General features: G+C 47.4%; 1 protein-coding gene across 2 annotated transcripts in view; it reads left to right on the forward strand.

Annotated features, from left to right (window-relative positions):
* TOP2B (DNA topoisomerase II beta) overlaps window positions 1-20551 on the forward strand; it is a 934132-nt gene that overhangs the window by 507399 nt on the left and 406182 nt on the right. For both annotated transcript variants that reach the window (XM_069648849.1, XM_069648850.1), the window contains exons 17-18: window positions 7559-7651; window positions 7744-7858. In XM_069648849.1, the coding sequence (XP_069504950.1) occupies window positions 7559-7651; window positions 7744-7858 (208 nt within the window). The remainder of the gene's footprint in view (window positions 1-7558; window positions 7652-7743; window positions 7859-20551) is intronic.

Below are 20551 nucleotides of genomic sequence, written 5' to 3' on the forward strand. Positions count from 1 at the left end.
TGAGCTGAATTCTGCATCCAGAGATTGTGGTCAAGCGACACTGAGAATGCACTAAAAGTTTACTGTGTTGAATTCTGCTTCTTGATTCCCCTCCACACCACGCCATGACGCCCCGCCACCCTTCTAAATCTATGAGAGCTTCAAAGTGGCACCCCTCCTTCCTCCTAAACCCCCCCTCCCCTTCCCAGCCCAAACAAACTCATCGCTCCCAACCCGCCATTGAGAACACCTCAGTAACCCTCGCCGTGACACACTGCCCCCTTTCCAACTCTCAAGCCAGAGGAGCCTGATGGCGCTCCAAACATCCAAAAGCCTCTGTTTCTTCCATCCCTTCAACCCACCCTCCCACGATCATACCTCCCCCTCGCTCCACCCTATACCTCTGAGTCCCCATCCCTTCACTGATCTGTCCACCCCCCCAGGCCACCCCATCCTTCCCCCCCGATCCCTGCCCTATCCTCAATTGGGCAGGGATCCCAGCCAACCTCCTCCCCCTGCCATATCCCTTACCCTCTCTAAAAACTGCACGTCTCGCCCTGGCAAGAACAGTGGCCTCATCTCCATCACCCTCTGCCCCTCCACCCCCACCCTCTCTCACACACCAACTGCACTGAAAAAGCCATAAAGTAGAAAACTAGCCTGGTCCCCTTCAATGACCATCTACTCTTCACTTCTCCTACCTCGACCCAACCCCACAATCTCTCATCCCCCACCATCACCACACTCCCCCCTAACCTCATCCTGCTTCCCACCCCTCTCCCCAGCACACCTGACACCCCCAGCCCCTTCACAAGAATCTCTGGCCCCAAATCCCTCCCCGCCATCTGACCAACTGCCTATCCGCCTTACCAACGGTCTTCCCCCCTCTCACATCCTCGCCACCCGCCTACTCTTCCCAACCTCCATCGACTTGACAACAACACTCATCAACCAGAACCTGCTGACACCATACCTTCCCTGTTCCATTCCTATCCCTGTCCTACTGACCTTGAATGCCCCACCCACAACCTCCCCCGCCTCTCCCGTTACACCCCCCACCCACACCCATACAACCCACAGGACAACGCCCAACTCCGAAGTCAGATGCATCCTTTTTAATGCCCGCTCTGTAGCAAAGAACAGACACAGCATCTTTGACCTCCTCTCCTCTGACAATCCTCACCTAGTTTTTAATCACGGAAACTTGGCTCCCGACGACTTTGCCCCTGTTGGTCATGAGGCGTCCACCCCCTTCCCCCCCCCACCCCCGACTACTCCCTCATCCCACTCAACAGACCCTCTAGAGGAGGCGGTGTGTCAGTCCACTTCTAAACTCATTACTCAGTCTCTCTGGTTGACTCCCAGGCATGCATTCCAGCATGCAAATCCCTTCATGTTAAACTTTCACTGCCTCTGATGTTCTCCCACAGCTTCATCCTCAGACCTCCCTGTTATGACAGACATTTCACCTCTGTGGCTCTATAGCCACCATCCAAGTAAACCACCCCTCTCTGACTGTACTAGGAGACTTCAATATCCATCCCCACCAACCTCATGTCCCACTCACTGTTTGACAGCTTTGACGCGCTTAACCTTGTTAACCTTCACAAGAATGGCCCAACTCATTGTAAAGGACACACTCTAGATGCTATCTTCAGCTCCCACGACCTGATACATCTAGCCCCCCCTTGCCTCTCATCTGGTCTGACCACTTTCTCGTCCCTTTCTCCATCCTCTCCCCTGCCTCTGCCCCCACTCCTGAACCAGCCGCCCCCATTCGCCGTAAATGTTGGAACAAACTGAAGATCCTCCCTGACCTAGCCGGAGCCCTGCTTCACAGACCCCCTAATGCCCCTCTAACCAACGACTCCTTCGACTCGGGGCTCAATGACTCATTAATTCCGCCCACCCCCTCATACCGCGCCTCCTCACGCCTTGGACCTTTTCCCAAATGGTTAATCCTGAGCTGAGAAATGCCAAACTACTAAAGAAATCCCTGGACCGTAAATGGGGGGAAAAGAACCACCAATCTCAGTAGATCCACCTTCGCCTTGCACCATCGCAACTATAAAGCACAAAGCCAAAAAGTCCCATTACAACGATCAAATCCTCAACTGTGAAAACCGCAGCAAGGAACTTCACAGAATCATATCTGAATTTGTCAAACCTACCTGTACCTCTGCCCAATCAACCCCATCACAATCACTCTGCAACTCTCTCTCACTCCACTTATACACCACAGCTTTCGACAGAACAACTTCCCTTAACAACAAACTGGCCCTTCTCTCCCCTCCCCAAAATCCGACCACCCTATCAACCACGCCTGCCGCAGCAACATCGACCTTACCCACCTTTGACTCCTTCAAACCATTCTCAAGGGACGAATTTCTCAACCTTCTCTCTGCTTGGAAACCCTCTGGCTCCCCCTTTGACACCTGCCCTGCCTCAGTCCTCAAAGAAATATTCTCATCCACATGCTCGAAACTCGAGGAGAACCATCTCCGGTTCCGGAAACACCTCAAAACCTTCCTGTTTGCTTCTGCTTTCTCTCCTCCACTCCCATGCTGATTTCCTGACTGATATTCACAAGTTACCTGGCCACCCTTTTCTGATCTCTGGCGCTGGCCCCGTCAATTGCCCACCTGTACTGCCTCCCTGGCAACCCCTGCACTTGAGGACCATTTTTCTGTATCCCTTCAGTCCCCCTACCAGCACTTATGTCTGCACTTCCTTGCACTTTCCACTAACTGGCTGTTTGTCTTTTTTTTAAATCTTATTCCCCTCTCCCTTCCCCTTGTGCACTTTTCCTTTCCCCCCTTCCCATGTATTTTTGTCGATCTGAATGATACCTGGCCTAGTAGGATCGTTGTCTGTCCTCCCTTGTCCCCCCCACCCCACCTTTGCCTCGTCGCGCCTTGAAACACTTGTGTGTAGACGCGTTATAAATGCCATATTAAATCATATCATGCGCAGTAGAGTACGCAAGAACCATCCTATATGACTCCCTCCGCTCTGGAATCTTCCCCTGATGCCTTCAAAATTGCACATGTCAAGCCTCTTCTAAAAAAAAAAAAAATAATAATCCCCTGACCCCAAAAATTACTGCCCCATCTCGAAAACCAGATTCATTGCAAAACTCATTGACGGAACTGCATACTCCCAACGAAATACCTTTTATTGAATCCAACAACCTCCTTAACCCTCCAGCTCCTTTCGGGAGGATAGCCCAGGGGCAAAGTGTTCACCTTGGAAGCAAAACGACACAAAGCAACACGGGTTCGATCCCCAGGTCCGCGCATAGAAACCTCTGGGTATTAAGCGTGTTATAAATAGCCTATCATATCATATCATACCCTGCCCAATCAGGCTTCAGACTTCCGACCGTGTCACAGAACTGAAACCATTCTGGCCTCAATCTGGAACGAGCTTAAGATCACTGCTGGATGCAGGATGCGTTGCACTATTTCTCCTAGACCCCTCTGCTGCTTTCAACACAATTATCCACTCAATCCTTCTGGACTGCCTCCACTCCCTAGGAATCTGTGGAACCGCTCTCAAATGGATCGCCTCCTTCCTCTACTACAGGAAATAAATAACCCTCCTCTCCTCTTTTGCCACGGCTGCTCGCCCAGTTAATACTGGAATACCGCAAGGCGCATGTCTTTCAGCCCTCTTATTCAACCTCATGTCCACTCCTGTGCTATAACTGCTCCAATGATACACAAATCATCCTTAAACTCCTCAGCTCAGACTCCAACTCTCAGCCCGATCTCACAGCCTGACTCCTTTATATTGACCGATGGAGGACTACAACCCACCTACTCCTGAACCCCACTAAAACCGAAATCATGGTGTGCGGCAACACTGAGCTTCTCCCCCGTCCACTGCCTTGGCCCCCATCCATGGGCCAACCGCCCACCCCTCTGCCACAGTAGAAAACCTTGGATGCCCTATGGGCTCTGACCTAACCCTCTCCCGACAAATCAACAACGTATCTAAATCTTGTCATTACCACCTCAAAATTCTTAGGCGTATTTTCCCTTACCTCTCCTTCCCGAACAGACATGCCGCTGTACTGTCCATTGTAGTCTCAAGACTGGACTATGCTAACTCCCTCTACCTTGAAGTCCTGGCATATCACCTTAATAAATTGCAAAGAGCGCAAAACGTTGCTGCCAAAATGCTACTAGCGCTGGGTCCAAGAGACCATACCTCTTCAGCTCTGAGGACCCTCCACTGGCTCCCAGTTGGACGAAGGGCCACTTTCAAGACCCTGCATCACCCACCGTGCAGTGCACAAAACCGGCTCGCTATACCTGCAAGACCAGCTAAAACCTTACCTCCCACCCCGCACCCTAAGATCAAGCTCTGCCCTCCTCTTAGTCATCCCAACCACCAATTCTGTCAGGATCAGGGGATCCTCCTTCTCAGCTTTGGCCCCCACTCTGTGGAACTCCCTTCCACCTCACATACCCAAGACTACTTGTCATTCCGCAAATTACTAAAAACATGGCTCTTCCCATAACACCAATGACAACCCTAAAGTGATGTCTGAACCCCCATTTACCCAATGAAGAAACACACAATGAGACTGTCTACTTGGTGTTCAAATACCTCTGATCCCTCCACAGGATAGGATGGAGTGGGGGGAAGTGTATGACATAGATGGAATGAATGAATGGATCGAGTGGTTGGAATGGATGGATGGGTGAATAGAATGGATGGAGTGAGTGAGTGAATGGAATGGATGGATGGATGGATGGGCTAGATGGAGTGTATAGCATGGATGGAGTGGATAACTGGGATGAGAGTGGATGAGAATGGATGGGGTGGATGAGGGTGGATGGAGGGAGTGGATGAAACTGGATCGAATGAATATAATTGGAGGGAGTGGATGGAATCAATAGAAGTGGATGGAATAGGATGGAGTGGATGAGGTGATGGAATAGGCTGGAATTGGCTTAACCGGATGTAATTGGATGAAATAGCCGGAGTGGATGGAGCAGATGGAATGGGGAGAGTGGATTGTATAGCGAGAGTGGGTCGCATGGAGTGGAGAGGCTCGAAGAGGATGACTTGGATGGAATTGGACGGAGTGGATAGAACTGGATGGAGTGGGTAGAGCGGACTGAATGGATCGAGTAAATGAGATAGATTGAATGGACAGAGTGGGTGGGATAGATTGAATGGACAGATTGAATGGACAGAGTGGGTGGGATAGATGGAAGGAATGGACAGAGTGGATGAAATAGACTAACGAATAGATAGAATAGATGAAGTGGATGGAATGAATGAATGAATGAATGGATGGAATGGATAGAGTGATGGAATAGACTAAGTCAACTAAATGGATGAACTAGAATAGATAGACTAGATGAAGTGGATAGAATGGATAGGATGGATGGAAAGAATGGAATATATTGAATGGATGGAATAGATAGTGGATGGAATAGATAGTGGATGAAGTAGATAGTGGATGAAGTAGAAGGAATGGATAGTGGACGGAATGAATGGTGCAAATGGAAAGAGCAGAATTCGACGTAATCCGCCCCACACTTGTATCTCTGTACACCCTGACCCCTGTTCTCCATGCTGTTGCAATATCTGTATCCTCCCTATATATGCCATGTATCTGTATCCCCCCGCCCCCATATACCCAAAAATACCCATATCGCCCCCTGTCTCGAAGTGTCAGTTTGTCGCTATGTTCCCACCATCCTGTTCATGTGCCTGGTCTCGGGCGCTCTAAAGATAACTACCACATCACATCACATCACTACACTTACTCTCTAACATACACCATCACTCAACTAGAACACAGCTATACCCCTGATTAATTCGGCCTACCTGTCCACATACGAATACAACCTCATCAACACCTCCTCACCCTAATAAAACGCAGCTAGCCGAGCACATTCCGGCATAGTTGCTCACATATGCGTCCTTCAGGCCTAACGCAGCCAGAGGCCAGTCTAGATGTCCACCCACCAGACTGCACACAAACAACTGACATCTCCAACACCACACCTTAACTCTAGAATGCAGCTACCACCCAGCAATCGCACCAGCTGCACACTTACTGGTGCACCCACGCACCATACAACTCGATCTCTCTGTAGTAACCAGAACTACGGTTCCTGAGGGCGTTCAACCTACCAGCGCTTTAAGGTCATACCAATGATATATAGAGTGCTATATAAATGTCAAATAACATAACCTAATTTAGCAGAGAATAACCTCTCTGTGACCATCTGTAGATCTTATCTGGTAGTAATAGGGGCGTACAAGTCTGAGGCAGCCTCACTGGCAAACCCTATTGAGAAGAGATATTTTAATGATCTATTGATGTGCCATCCACCCAGGAGACCCCATGCACCCTGTGATCTGAATGTGGCTGTCTAGTTTATCATGCAAACGCTACTTGAATCTGTGGCTTCAACGGTTCTATGTTGGGCAATCCTGAAGACAGCCTTCTTGGTTGTCATCAGCTGTGCACCCCGGATTAGCGAGCTATATATTTTTTGAGCACGAGAGCCATTCTTTATTTTTCAGTGATAAAGTGGTCCTAGGAACACATCCCAAATTCCTTCCCAAAATGGTCTCTTATTTTACAACCACTTTTCTTCCTGGCTCTCAGCACGGAAGCAAAGAGGACACTACATACCCTGGTCTTGGCCTGGTATCTGAAATTTTACATGGAAAGGACGAAACCACTCCTCAATTGAATTAACTTTTTCTGCCCTTTACAGGGGCTGGGCCGGGTTCAGCCACATTAAAAGCTGCTTTTTTGAGGTTCCTTATTTTTATGCAGTTGTGGAGGTTGGAATTGAGAGGAAGACACCACCAGGGGCGCTCCATGCTCGACCTTTAAGAGAAATTTTGCTTTGGTTGCCTTCGAGAGGCATGTCTCCTTGCAGGATATTTGTAGCACCACCACATAAATCACCCGCCACTTGTTCTGCAAACACTTTTCCCTGGTTTCCAGTTCAAGAAATGACAGTGCTTTTGGGCAAGTGATTGTAAAGAACCCGTTTTGCTAAGAGCGGAAAGGGAGAAGTCAAGCCAATCACACTTTTGTTCCTAAGGATGCCTTGGAATCTCCCACGAATAATGAAGAAAGAGGACTGCACATAATAGTACTAAAAGATTACTCACCGTTGTGACAACTGTACTCTTATTCTGCAGTCCCTTTTGCTCCATATGCTCTTCAGCCTTTGCCACTAATAAGTCTCTTAAATCCGACTCCGTAAAGGGACTGACTGTTTGTTGGTGCGCCTGTGGAAGGTGCTGCATGAGGTGGGTGTAGCATGGTTGGCACACCCGTGTTGTGCTTAACAGAAAGTTCCAGAATGTTGTTTTGCGACACTATGGTCTTGTCCCATTTACGTGGGACGTCCCATGGGTATGATGGAAAGGGGACAGTGGACTAAGAGTACAGTTGTCACTACAGTGAGTAGCCTTTTCGTTAGTAAAAATATGGATCAGAAGTACTGGTTGCAGCAAAGTCTAATGATGTGTTTTTCTGTTGAGTAGGTTATTTCTAACCCCTTGTATATTCTTATATATTTATATTATGCAGGCCTTTAGTAAAAAGAAAGTTGATGACAGAAAGGAATGGCTGACAAACTTTATGGAGGATCGGCGGCAACGCAGGTTGCATGGTTTACCAGAGGTGAGTGATCACCTATATAGATGTCAGTGGTGGGGTTTAATGTTCAAACAGAAATGTTAGTATAATGGTTTACTGTTTTTTCTTTCTCTTAGCAATTCTTGTATGGCACTGCAACAAAGCACTTAACTTATAATGATTTCATCAACAAGGAACTCATTCTTTTCTCGAACTCTGATAATGAACGATCCATTCCTTCCCTCGTCGATGGTGAGCACTTTTGTTAATTGAAATTGACCTTAAATATACTCATTTAAAAAAGAAATGTTTGAGTTTCCATATATGAATGTTAAATATGCTTTCTTCATGCATTATACAAATAGTGAGGAGGGGTTATCCCATTTGGTAGTGCATCAGAATTACCTGTTGGCAACAACAGGTCTTGTAAGAGGAGCATTTTCTTATGCTCTAGTACTATTTTGTTAATTCATTTAATCTGAAATTTTGTTATTGTATTTGTATAGCGCCTAATGGCCTCGAAGCACTGTAGGAATTAATGCCCTTCAGAGGTCCTTAGTCCGAGATGTTAAGGAAGGATTTCAAAAATGGGTGAGCATTTTTAGCCACCACAAAGGTGGGTAGGGAGTGGCTTGCTCCCTAATAGCAGCCTATAGATATCAGATGAGACAATGGGTGCCAGGACAGAGTCTAGGAGACTGATTATGTGAACAGCTGACCAAATGTATAGCAGTGACAAGAGGTCTCGTCTAAATCTCAAGAGGTGGTGAGTTTGTACAGGGTTCACAATGAATACATGTAATGTGAATCACAGATTACACTTGGACAGTATGTACAAAACGTTATTTATTTATTGCCAAATATCAGTATGAAAAATGACTACTAACAGGTGGAGGTATCACACAACACTAATAATAGATTACATATATACAGTCATTAGAGTAGGGCATAATACAAATCAAACCCCTGTAAAAGAAAGTACAGATTAGTTTATGCACCACAGGTCCAGAGAGAATTAACCCTAGCTTCAAAAGTCTTTCCCCGAGTTGTCCGGGGCCTTATTGCAAAAAGTTCATAAAAGGTTTCGCCACAGTTTGTGATGCAGGAAAAAATGAAGGTAGGGGTTCTGGGGTCCAGTGTACGGTTCCAAGGGTTAGAGGACAGTTTATTCTAACTAAAAAAAAGTGTCCCCAACTTTTGGAAAAATTGCACGAGCAAGCAATTGCAATGGGGGGGTGGAAGAGGGGCCTTTTGTGATTTTGAAGATTGGTTGTCGTCTGCTTAGTTATAGCAAGAAAGCCCATAGGAACAAATGAGTGTGGGGAGAGGGCTCTGGTAAAGGTTAAAGAGCAAAGGCGAGAGCGAGGCACCCGGTGGCACTCTGTGGACAGCTGGGCGGGGAGTCAAGGAGAAAAAAGGCATGTGTATTATTTGGGTTCTGTGGAGAGGAAGGAGGGTATCCACTACAGAGCTACATCCCTGATGCCTGGAGAGTGGAGTCTGTCTGTGAGGGTGGGGTGGTCAATTATGTTGAAGACTGCATAGAGGTCGAGTAGAATTAGAGCGGTACAGCCTTCAGAGTCTGAGTGCCTTTGAATCATGCTTAGTCTCCATCTGGGATAATCTTAAAATCCTTGTAAGGATCTGAAGCCGGATTTGGGCAGGGTCGAGCATCTGGTTACATTGTGAAATTGCATAGTTGTGAGTAGTCTGCTCGGTTGATTAATTTAGCTATGAGTCAGTTGTTTAAGATGGGTCTGTGGTTAGTCAGGACAAAGGGGTCTAGTGAGGAGTTTTTGAGCAGGAGCTTTATGTTGGTGTTAGACTGGATTTCTGCCTGGTGGACAGCGTTGAGGAGGCCAACCTAGTTATAGTAAACGGGGACAATTCTGGGAGCTGTAGCCAAACCAATCAAGGTTGCATGGAGAGTGGCCAAGACCAAGTCCCAGGAGTGAGTGAGTGAGTATAGTAATGGGTCCACAATGAGTCTAACACAGTGAGCAATCACGGATTACACTTAGACAGTTAAGTACAAGAATACTCTGTTTATTTGTGGCCAAAGATATACTATGAACAATGACTAAAGTAAGGTAGTATTATCACACCATACCTAATAGTAAAATACATGCATATATACAATCACAGTGAGTTAGTGTAAACCATTCAGTACACCCCTCCTATACCTGAAAGGAAAGGTAACTAAATAGTTATTTCACCCAACCACAGGAATATCAACCCTAACTTATAAAGTCCTTCCCTAAGTTTATGGGACCTTGTTCACAAAGTTTCCAATACTTTTAGGGAGTGAGAAAGGCTCACTATGGACGTATCTTTCCCCACTTGTGTGGTCTCAATGCGTTTTTTTCCTCGTTGAACACCCTTGGTGACCGTAGTCGGTGTGGTTGGAAATTTCTTGGGGGTTTAGTTTAGTAGATTTGTGTGCATGTTGCAGTTCTGTGACTTGGGTGGCTGGCTAGGCGCGACTAAGCAGCCCACGAGAGGACAGACACATGGGTGGGTGCAGGTGGGGGTTAGAGATAGTTTGCTATTGCTGAGAGAGTCTGTGTGGCCAGCTATACCAAAGTCCTTTCGGGTGGTGGTCGCTGCATGCTAGTGGCAGAGGTGTTGAGGTACATCAGATGTTTCAGTCTGGGCGGCTATGTGTGCACTAGACCGGATGTGCTTAGCCGTAGGCGTGTTCTATCATGCATGGATGCTTGGCCGTGCCTGCGGCCCATGTCCACGCTAGTGGTGTGCGAATATACGTACCTTAGGCTGCGGTTTTGCTCCAGTTCTATAACGGGGGGGGATGGCTTTCATAGTGTGTTAGGTATCTGCAAATATTGAGCTGAGATGGAGGCTACGCCTACCCCCAATCTGGAATTTGAGAATCCTGTATAGCGTGAGAGATGCCTACCAGTACAGTGTGAGTTAAAGGCTAAGCACAGCCAAATACTAGAGTCCTGCCCAGTGGGAGAGCGCCCCACACCCAACAGTGCATATTTGGATTCAGGCCTACACTTCACAGTACACTGAAGCACCATGCACAGCCAGATACCAGAGACCTGCCCAGTGGGAGGGAGGCACGCACCAGACAGTGCATGTTTCGATACGGGCAAAGGACAGCTAGAGTTGAGTCTCGTATGGTGAGTGGGAGGCCCACTTCCAACAATTCAATTTGTGTGCCAGGAACTGAGAATCCTGTACCATTTGAAGGAAGGGCCACACCATAGGCCGTGGGTTTTCAACCTCTTGTATAGTAGGTATCCGTAATGGACAGTCATCGCTGGTTTGTTGAGCCTGGTTTTCAGAAATAGGTCAGTGGGGGGCCACTTATCTCATTGTAATATGTCTGTCATGTGGTCTGGTGGGCAGGGTCAGGGAGAGTAGGATGCAAGTGTAGCCACAGCAAAGGCTGCTGGCTTAGCTCGAGTGCTTGAAGGGTTGGAATGTTGTTGTTGGAGGGGTGTTGGTGGATCAGGAATGCTGCAGCGAAAGCTGCTGGCGTACCTGGAGTTCTAGTAAGGGGTCAGTGTTGCTGAGCGTTAGGTGGTGGTGTGTCAGGTGAAACTGCTGCGAGAGCTGCCGGCCCCTGAAATATGATCGAAGCGGTGGATTTTATTAATGGTGTATTCAAGGGTGGAGTGGCTTAGGAGAGGATAGGGAAGAGCCAGGTTTTAAGGGCCTTCCTGAATTTCAGAGGGTTTTCGATCTTGCGAATGTGTAGAGGGATGGACTTCCAGATGATTGGCTCTTGGACAGAGAAGGAGGAGCCACCAAGTCTTGTCAAGTTATGCGGTGGGATCTCTAGGCGAAGTGCGTTGATTGATCTGAGGTTCCTGGATGGTTGGTAAGGGACGATTTTGTCTCGCAGGAATTCGGGGCCTGCGTTGTGGATTGCGCGATGGGTGATGCACATGGCTTTGTAGGTGGTGCGCCGAGCAATGGGGAGCCAGTGGAGGACTCTATGGGTAGGGCTGATGTGCTCCCTGGCGGGCAGGTTGATGAGAAGGCGTGCTGACGCATTTTGGATTCTTTGGCATAAGGGAGGTTCCAAAATTCAGAAGAGGACGTCCCAGCTTTGTGAGGGCTTTCAGCAACCCGTTTTGCCAAAGTAAAAAAACAATGTTTTCAAGTTAGCAAACTTTTAAAGGGTGGAGATAGGGTGGCAGGTACCACCTGTACTCCGTTTTTTCTCCAGACTTGGAAGGGCGCCTGAAGTTGGTAGTCCTGCCGTTGGATCAGTTTGAAGAAGCCCAGGAGCTGTGGGTGAAAGAAGAGTTCCGGTCGGGTACCGGAGCTTGGTGCTACCTCGTCTTGGTGAACAATGCAGCAGGCACTGTTGCAGGACTCTACAGGACAGTCAACAAGATGCAAGAACGTCAGTTGCAGGGACGGTCACATTTGCACGGCAACAGCCGGGGACACAGCTGTCGTGGTCTAAGTCGGTCCTCTATCTCGGGCTCCGTCGATACTAGGATGCCGTGAATTTGCAGGAAGGACTCTTGCTGGACAAGCCGAAGACCCCTCAAGTTTTGGGCTGAAACTTGGAACAACGTTGCTTCTATTGCAGTAGCCCATTATGAAGCCCATAATGGAGCTGGTCAGTTCACTGGATGGTCCAGTAACACCTTTGAGGGCTCTGATTTGCTAGGTTACCAGAAGATGATTCAGGTTTTTCTCACCACTGCTATGGGACAAAGTACTAATGCAAGTCTTCTAAGATCACCAGCCAGGCAGAGCTCCACCAGGACTGCAGCAAAATTTGGTTGCCATGTCTTCTCAGGATCAGTCCGCTGGTCTGCTGAACTGTTCACAGCTGTGCAGGATTCTTGACTCCTCACAGCATCTCACAGGATCTCTGGGGAATGGCTGCAGGACTCCTCTTCTTATGAAAAACTGAAGTGAGTACTGAAACTCAGCCCAATCAATGAGGATCTGCCCCTCACTCACACCCCAGCAGTGGTCCATTCAGGGACCACTGTTGGTGAAACCCATGCATGCACTCCGGACATCCAGAAACAAATTTGTGTATTGTGACCAACAACTTGCAACACACATGCCCTGCACTAGGAATTTCCTGACCTGGCAAGGCAGGTAGGTGTTAGGGGAGTTTTCCCAAAGTCCCACTTGGTAAGACTTAAGTAAGCTATCCCAGTGGTTTGTAGATCCCCAACTCTTAGTATCAGTCTGTACTAGCTCAGGACCTTGGTGGAGTGACAGAGCAGTCAGACGGATCTTAAGAGGAAGATGTGAGCTATAGGTAAGTACACTGAATTCAGCAAGTAAAGCACATCAAAGAAATACTTGCAAATAAATGTATATCAAAATATATATTATATTTACATAAGAGTCACTGTTAAATACTTAGCACAATAAACCATCACACATCGATATACTTTCAAATAGTCACTTCTTAGTTGATAGTTGCTGAACGTATACAATAGTTGCTGGAGTTTTACAGTTCTATTGGTAATACCACGCACCCACAAAAAAATATGGTAATCGTGTTTAGTCTGCCTACACATATAAGAGAGTGATTTTTTGGGGAGGAATTCGGTTCGTTGGTGTTATCCTAGCAGAGATTCAGGTTGCCGAGGCAGTTTTGCAGCACAGCAAGTCACTTAAAGTCAAAAAGACAGTTTGTATCGGTTTAAAGTCTGCCAAAGCAGAAGAAATCAAAGGTTCCTGTGGATACTTTCTAGTCTCTAGGAAGAAAGATACAAGAAGGCTTAATTAATGTTAAAGACCCCGTTAAAGGACTCGCTAAAGGGACACAATCAGCGGCTTGAGTCAGAGGTAAGAAGGGGTTGCCCTGGACACCTCTACATGCACTCCAATGCTCGGAGTGACTTTAATTAATCAGGTAAGAAATACCTTTTTTTCACACCACCTTTAGTTCGAAGAACATTTTTGTGCTGTATGCTGCGTGATGTTGTCGCTCTGGACCAGATCTCCGGATTCCTTGATCTGATGGCAGAGACCTGGAAAACAGCCGTCGATGGAAGGGACAGTAGGGTAATAGCTATAACTCTGATATTATGTACGACCAAAGGTCAAAGAAACAATAGCAATTTCTCGGGATGAGCTCCGCACATTTCTGCAAATTCTCCCTAACATGAAGTGATCAAAGAAAGCATCGCCAGGATCATTTCGGCGGATTCCCGCAAGCAACGGTCCAAGGATTCATCAAAACCCGAGGACAAGCAGAAGGATTTGTTTAAATCCAAGGATAGGCCGAAAGAGTTAAGGGAACCTATGGAAAGGCCTACAGACAGACAAACAAAAGGACAACTGTCGGGACACCCGATGGTACTTTTCCAAAGCTACTGAAGGGATTTCTTCAACGTTAAAGAAGAAATCTTGACGTTTGCAGACAGAAGATCCACTAGAAGAGCCATTTCCACCCCTGGACCGCTCTGGTTCATCCGTTTGGACCAGAAAAAAATTTGAAGGATGCATGGACAGACTAGAGAGGTTTGTGGAAAATCCCCCTCTCCCTGTGGCTAAGATGCAAAGGGTCTCTGACCCTACTCAAGATGAAGCAGAAGAGGAATATGTTTGACCTCACTGAGGAGGAGGCTCCAGATGAAGATCCCTTTGCCGACTCTGAGGAGGTTCATTTGTACCCCACTGAGGGGTGGAGAGTAGATCTAGACCCCATTGATCCTCGCCCTTGGCAGTCACCTACTCCAACACCGGAACTTGATGCCTTGTGCTTGGACTCCCCTCAAACCACCCCCACTCAACCTACGTCCCCGGCGGACAATCAAAACTTTCAGAGCTTTCAGCGCCATATTGAGGAAAGCAGCGGAACACTTCAACATAGCTACTCTGGAAGCCGTTCCAGAGGCTGATTTTGTGGAGGACATTTTAAAAGAAAAACCACCTGCCAGCCAAGCTATTCCTCTCCTTAATTCAATCAAGAAGCGATTGGCCCCTTCTTTATTAACACATGCACTTACCAGAGCACTGAATCCGAGGGTAGAGAAACTTTTTTGACCCTCCCCCTCTGATCCTATATCAGGGGTCATTCAACTCCAGATTCACTGGTTATGACAACTACCAGGAAAAGAGCAGGGGTTCCCCTAACTACTGGGGAGGCACACCCTGACAAGGAGTGTAAGGCTTTACGCTCTGGGGAAGAGCATCACTGTAATGGCGGCTTACTCCACTCGCATTGCAAACAATACAACGTTGTTGGCCAGCTATGCTGATGCATAATGGGGCAAGCTAGAGGAGTGCCTTCAAGAAGTCCCTGAACCACTGCAAGCCCGTCTGCTCTCCACAGTGGTAGAGGGCAGGCAAGTTAACCAAAGTATGCTAAAAATACTTTGGATGCAGCAGAGACAGCCGGAAGGTCTTTGGCTCAGGGTACCCTCCTGAAAAGGCACGCATGTCTAAGGAACTCTGGTTTCAAACCAGAAAGACAAGCTTCACTTATAAATAAACTAGTGGAGGAGACTAATTTATTTGGAAAAGCAGTGGATGAAGCCCTTGAAACTGCAAAAAAGGAGCATGACGCCCTTAAGATCACCCAGAGACCTTCACAAAGAATGGAGAGCAGGAATAGACGTTCCTTTCGTGGCCAATGTTTTGCTAAAAATCAGTACGGCTTCGGGAAATAACTGGTCCTCTCCCTAAGGAACCAGCAGCTACACCACCCCATTTCCCACAAGGGGGCAACCACGTGGTAAAGGAAGGGGTCGGAATTCTACCCCTACGCTCAGAAATGACCTGGAGTTCTGGGTCCCCTCCCATGCATCCCCGGTCGGGGCTGGCTAACATAGTTTCTTCAAGTATGGGAGGGAATGACTACAGACCAGAGGGTGCTGAAGACTGTTGGCCATGGGTACTGTATAGAATTCTGCCGGACCCCCCAGTTCAGACTGCCATGAGCAAGACGCCCGATGCCAGAACATCTGCGCATCCTGCTACAAGTAGATGAGACCCTGCAGGAAAAGGGCGCCATAGAGGTTGTACCTCTTCTACAGGTAAACAAGGGTATTTATTCAGTGTACTTCCTTGTACCCAAAAGGGAGCTAATCATGTTCCCTGTACTAGATTTCCGCCCAGCGAACACATTTGTGAAGCCCCAAAAGTTTTGTATGGTCACGCGGCAAGAGGTAGTTCCCCTGCTCACACAGGGGGAATTGCATGGCAACATTGGACAGAAAAGATGCATACTTCCATATTTCAATGTTGCCGGCGCACAGAAAATACCTCAGATTCATGATATAAGACCAGCACTATCAGTTCAAAGTACTACCCTTCGGCATAGCCTCTGCAAAAAGGGTATTTACAAAGGTACTGGCAGTGGCAGCAGCACACCTGCGCAGGCAATCCATTCCAGTTTATCCTTACCTCGACGACTAGCTCATAACAGGAGACTCCTACAAAACATGTCTGTCACATACCCAAAGAACTATAGATCTTTTATTCAGTCTGGTATTCTCCATCAATGAGAAGAAATACAGCCTAAACCCCAGTCATGTCAAGTAGTTCCTAGGGGCTTTAATTCGAACAAAGGACGGCCTTGTCTTCCCCTCCAATGAGAGGGTCCAAAATATGCTGTTTCAAATCACTCAATATGTAGCCAGTCTAGAGGTGACAGTACGCAAAGCTATGCGACTGTTGCAAATGATGGCATCATGCATTTATTTGGTGCCACACGCGCGCTTGCGCATGCAGAAGTGCCTCAACAGCCAGTGGTATCAGGCCAGCGGACAATGGGACGATCTAGTGGTTGTCTCGCCAGCCCTCTTTCTCTCACTGTGGTGGTGGTCGAGGGTCAACCTCTTGAAGGGGAAATCCTTTGCCACTCTAACTACAGACGCATCTCTCACAGGGTGGGGAGCTCACCTGCTTCAACAGACAGTGCACAGAATTTGGTCATCAGACATAGCATCCAACCACATAAACCTGTTGGAACTGTTAGCGGTATTCAAAGCACTGAAAGCTTTTCAGACAAAACTGCAGGGAAAGACGGTTCTGATCCTCAGACAGCACCACGGCCATGTACTATCTAAACAAGCAAGGGGCACTCACTCTCCAGGGCTGTCCAATCTGTCCTAGAACATTTGGAAGTGGACTCTCAAACACATGTTCCTGTTGTCACAACATGTTCCAGGGGATCTTCTGGCAGACGTACTCGGCAGAGATTTCCCACTACCCATGGAGTACGAATGGCAATTACACGAAGACATTGGGCCTCATTACGAGTCCGGCGGTAACCGAGGCGGTAAAACCGCCTGGTTACCGCCGGACACGTATTACCATTCCGCCTCCGTGATTCCCGGAATTACCGGGGTATTACAACCCCGGTTTTCCGGGAATCACTGAGGCGGAATGGTGTTAATCTCCATTCCCATTGAGTCCTATAGGACTCAAAGGAAATGGGGATCATGGAAACACCGGCAGCATCTCGTAATGCTGCCGGTGTTTCCTTGTCCGCCTGCAGGAGTGCAGTGTTAAACCCGCCAGGTCAAACCTGGCGGGAACATCACCTCCCGCCTGCAGGAGTCGGGATCAGGCGGTCCGGAAACAACGGTGGCGGCGGGTTTACCGCCACTTTTATTTCCGGACCACCTGATTTGTAATGAGGCCCATTGTCTCCAATGTTTTCGCAGAATGGGGCTTCCCAGAGATCGACATATTCGCAACTCTGGAGAATGCTCAATGCCAAGATTACGCCTCCAGGTACCCGCGGAACAATTCCAAGGGGAACGGACTCTGGATAACATGGACAGGGAAATTTGTTTACGCCCCCCAACTCCCTACTCCACAAGATAGTGCACAAGATGCACCAGTCACTATATTGGTGACACCCATGTGGGCCACCAACCCTGGTTCGCTCATCTGATGGAGATGTCCCCATCTCCTCCAATGAAACTGCCTTGCCCTTACAACATGCTGGCGCAAGACAAAGGGGAGACACTTCACCCATGCCTGCAAACACTGAATTTAGCGGCCTGGCTCCAGAGGTCTTAGAGTCTGGGCACCTGCGACTCCCTCAGAGATGTATGGATATGCTCAGTGAGGCAAGGCAATCCAACACACGATATTGCTATTCCAATAAGTGGAAGCGTTTTGTCATCTGGTGCAACTCGAAGAGCATCAACCCCTTTGACTGCTCTCCTATACATCGTTTTGTACCTGATTCATTTACTTGACTCGGGCTTAGTCTTGAACTCTCTAAAAGTTCACTTAGCTGCTCTTTCAGCCTACACTATATCGCAACAAAAGGTGTCGTAGTGGAAGATACCAGTTATTAAGGCTTTCATGGAGGGAGTAAAGAGAATTCACCCTCCCATTTCTTACCCAGCTCTCGGATGGGACCTAAGCATGGTGTTGACTGGACTTAGGGGGTCTCCTTTCGAGCCCATGCATAAAGCAATTCTCAAAGATCTCGCCTACAAGACTGCCTTTTTAATAGCCATTACTTCCATTAGGAGAGTCAGTAAACTACAAGTGCTCTCAGTTTTAGACCCCTTTTTGTTACAGTTCAGAGATAAGGTGGTTCTGCGCACTCACCCTAGGTTTGCGCCTAAATTCATTTCAAAGTTCCATGTGAACCAATCCACGGTCTTTCAGAACTCCTCAAACTTTGGAGAAAGCCTGCACACACTGGATGTACGCAGGGCAGTCATGTTTTACATGGAAAGACCTCGACCACTAAGAAAAACGAATCAGTTTTTCATTTCAGTGGAAGCAGGTAGAGAGGGAGACCCTGTCTCCAAATCTACTATCTCTAAGTGAATTGTCAAATGCATCACACTCTGTTTCTCTCTTGCTAAGAGATGACTGCTCTTCAAGCCTAAAGCGCATTCTACTCAAGGCACTGGGGCTTCCATAGCATTCATTGCAAAAGTTACCCTAGAGTCCATTTGCAAAGCGGCAACCTGGAGTTCTGTACACACCTTTACAAGACACTATTGCCTAGACAGTCATTCTAGGTCTGATTCTCAGGTGGGAAAAGCAGTACTAAGACATCTTTTTACTACTGTTCTTTCTCACAACCCACCTCCAACTCCGGATACTGCTCGCTAGTCTATGCACAGCATGTGATTCTAAGCAGATTAACAAGCATCAGAAGACATGCATTACTTACCGTAAAAGCATTTCTGAAGATTGTATCTGCTTGGATTCACATGCGCCCACCCTTCCTCCCAGCTCGGATCAAAGGAACATAGATGTCTTACTACTTTCTCTATTTTCTGTATTCACTCAAGATAGTCATAGGCTCCCTCATGGCAGAAAAAATACAATCGGAGGGACCGCAACGCGTGAGGGATTTTGGGTACACCACACATCATGTTAGGGATAGTGTTACTGGCACGCCCATGTCGACGGCCCCTTTCGATTCTCGAAAGACAAGATGCAATACTCTGCTGTGACCACTGAATGTCGGACTATATGCACAGCATGTGAATCTAAGCAGATACAATCATCAGAAATGCTTTTACGGTAAGTAATGCATGTCATCTAGGTTGGGTTTTTTGAGAAGCGGCATGACCCAAGCCTCTTTAAGATTATTAGGGATTGAGCAGCTTTTGAAGGAGGAGTTAATTAAGGCTGTTATGAACGGTGCTAGTACTCTTGCTCCATCCTTGATGATCGGAGCTGGGCAAGTATCTCCCTGGCAATTGGAGGGTTTGTGTCCCAAGATGATGTTTTCTACTTCTTTGGTGGTGACTGGAGAGAAGTGTAAGGGGCCTGCATAGTGGACATTGAGGATCAGGTCGTTTGTGACAACGGCGTTGACATCCTGTTCATCACAGAAACATGGCTGGACGACAACTACAAAATCACACTCCAAAGCTGCCTTCCGACCGACTTCAAATGCCTACAAATAAATAGAAAAAACATCTGAAAATAAAAACTGACGAACCACTCAACATCCTCAACTGCTAAACCATGGTAATGCACCGAACAGCGAGCCCAAAAACCAACATCACATTCATCACCAACTTAGCCATCAACCACGAACAACTAATCATCCTGGGGGACTTCAACATCTGGTTTGAAGACAGCCACGCCAACTCCCAAAACTCACTAATTGAACAACTCAGCACCATGAAACTACGACAACTAGCCAAAGGAGCAACGCACTCGGCAGGACACACCCTAGACGCACTTTTCGCCAAAGAAAAACTCATCACCACAGCACCTCCGATATAAATACTGTGGAGCGACCATCTCATCATACCATTCGTGATCACCCTGCCTACTCAAGCCTCCATCCAACATCCGAAACTCACAACCACCACCAAAGGAAACTGGAAACACGTCAAATAAAGCAACTTATTCGAACTACTTGAATTAACAAAACCCACAACTACAGAACTGGAGCTAGCGGACCTAGACGGGAAAGCAGAGATACTGCACAAATGGATCGCGGATACAATAGACAAGATCGCCCTGGAAAAACCATTGACCCCATCAAAAAAAAGAGCAATGGCAAAATGGTTCACCCCACTATTAAACGACATGAAAAAGGAAAACAAAGATGGAATTGGAATGGAGGAAAGAATACAACCCAGGGAAAAAAAACACTGTACCAGAAACAAATCCGTGCATACAAGAACGAAATTGAAAAGGCAAAGAGACGACATTACGATAACAGAATCAACAATGCCACCAACACACAAAAAGAAATGTTTAGCATCATTGAAGAAATGAGAAACCCACCAGGCTGCGATAACACCCCAACCCCCTCAGAAAAACTATGCAACAACCTGGCAGACCACTTAAAATCAATGACATCCGACAAACCATACAAAGGCGACCAACCAACCACAACACACCACCCAACGAACCTAACACGGAACCACAGCACAAACTCCAAAGCTTTCCTGAAATATCAGCAGAGGCAGTCGCAATGCCTCGCACAAGGATCGCCAGCAGAACACTACAGAAACCTTCTAAATCTATCACTATCAACAG

The sequence above is a fragment of the Ambystoma mexicanum genome, chromosome 2q, assembly GCF_040938575.1.
Source record: "Ambystoma mexicanum isolate Mex_15411 chromosome 2q, UKY_AmexF1_1, whole genome shotgun sequence".
NCBI classification, from domain to species: Eukaryota; Metazoa; Chordata; class Amphibia; order Caudata; family Ambystomatidae; genus Ambystoma; species Ambystoma mexicanum.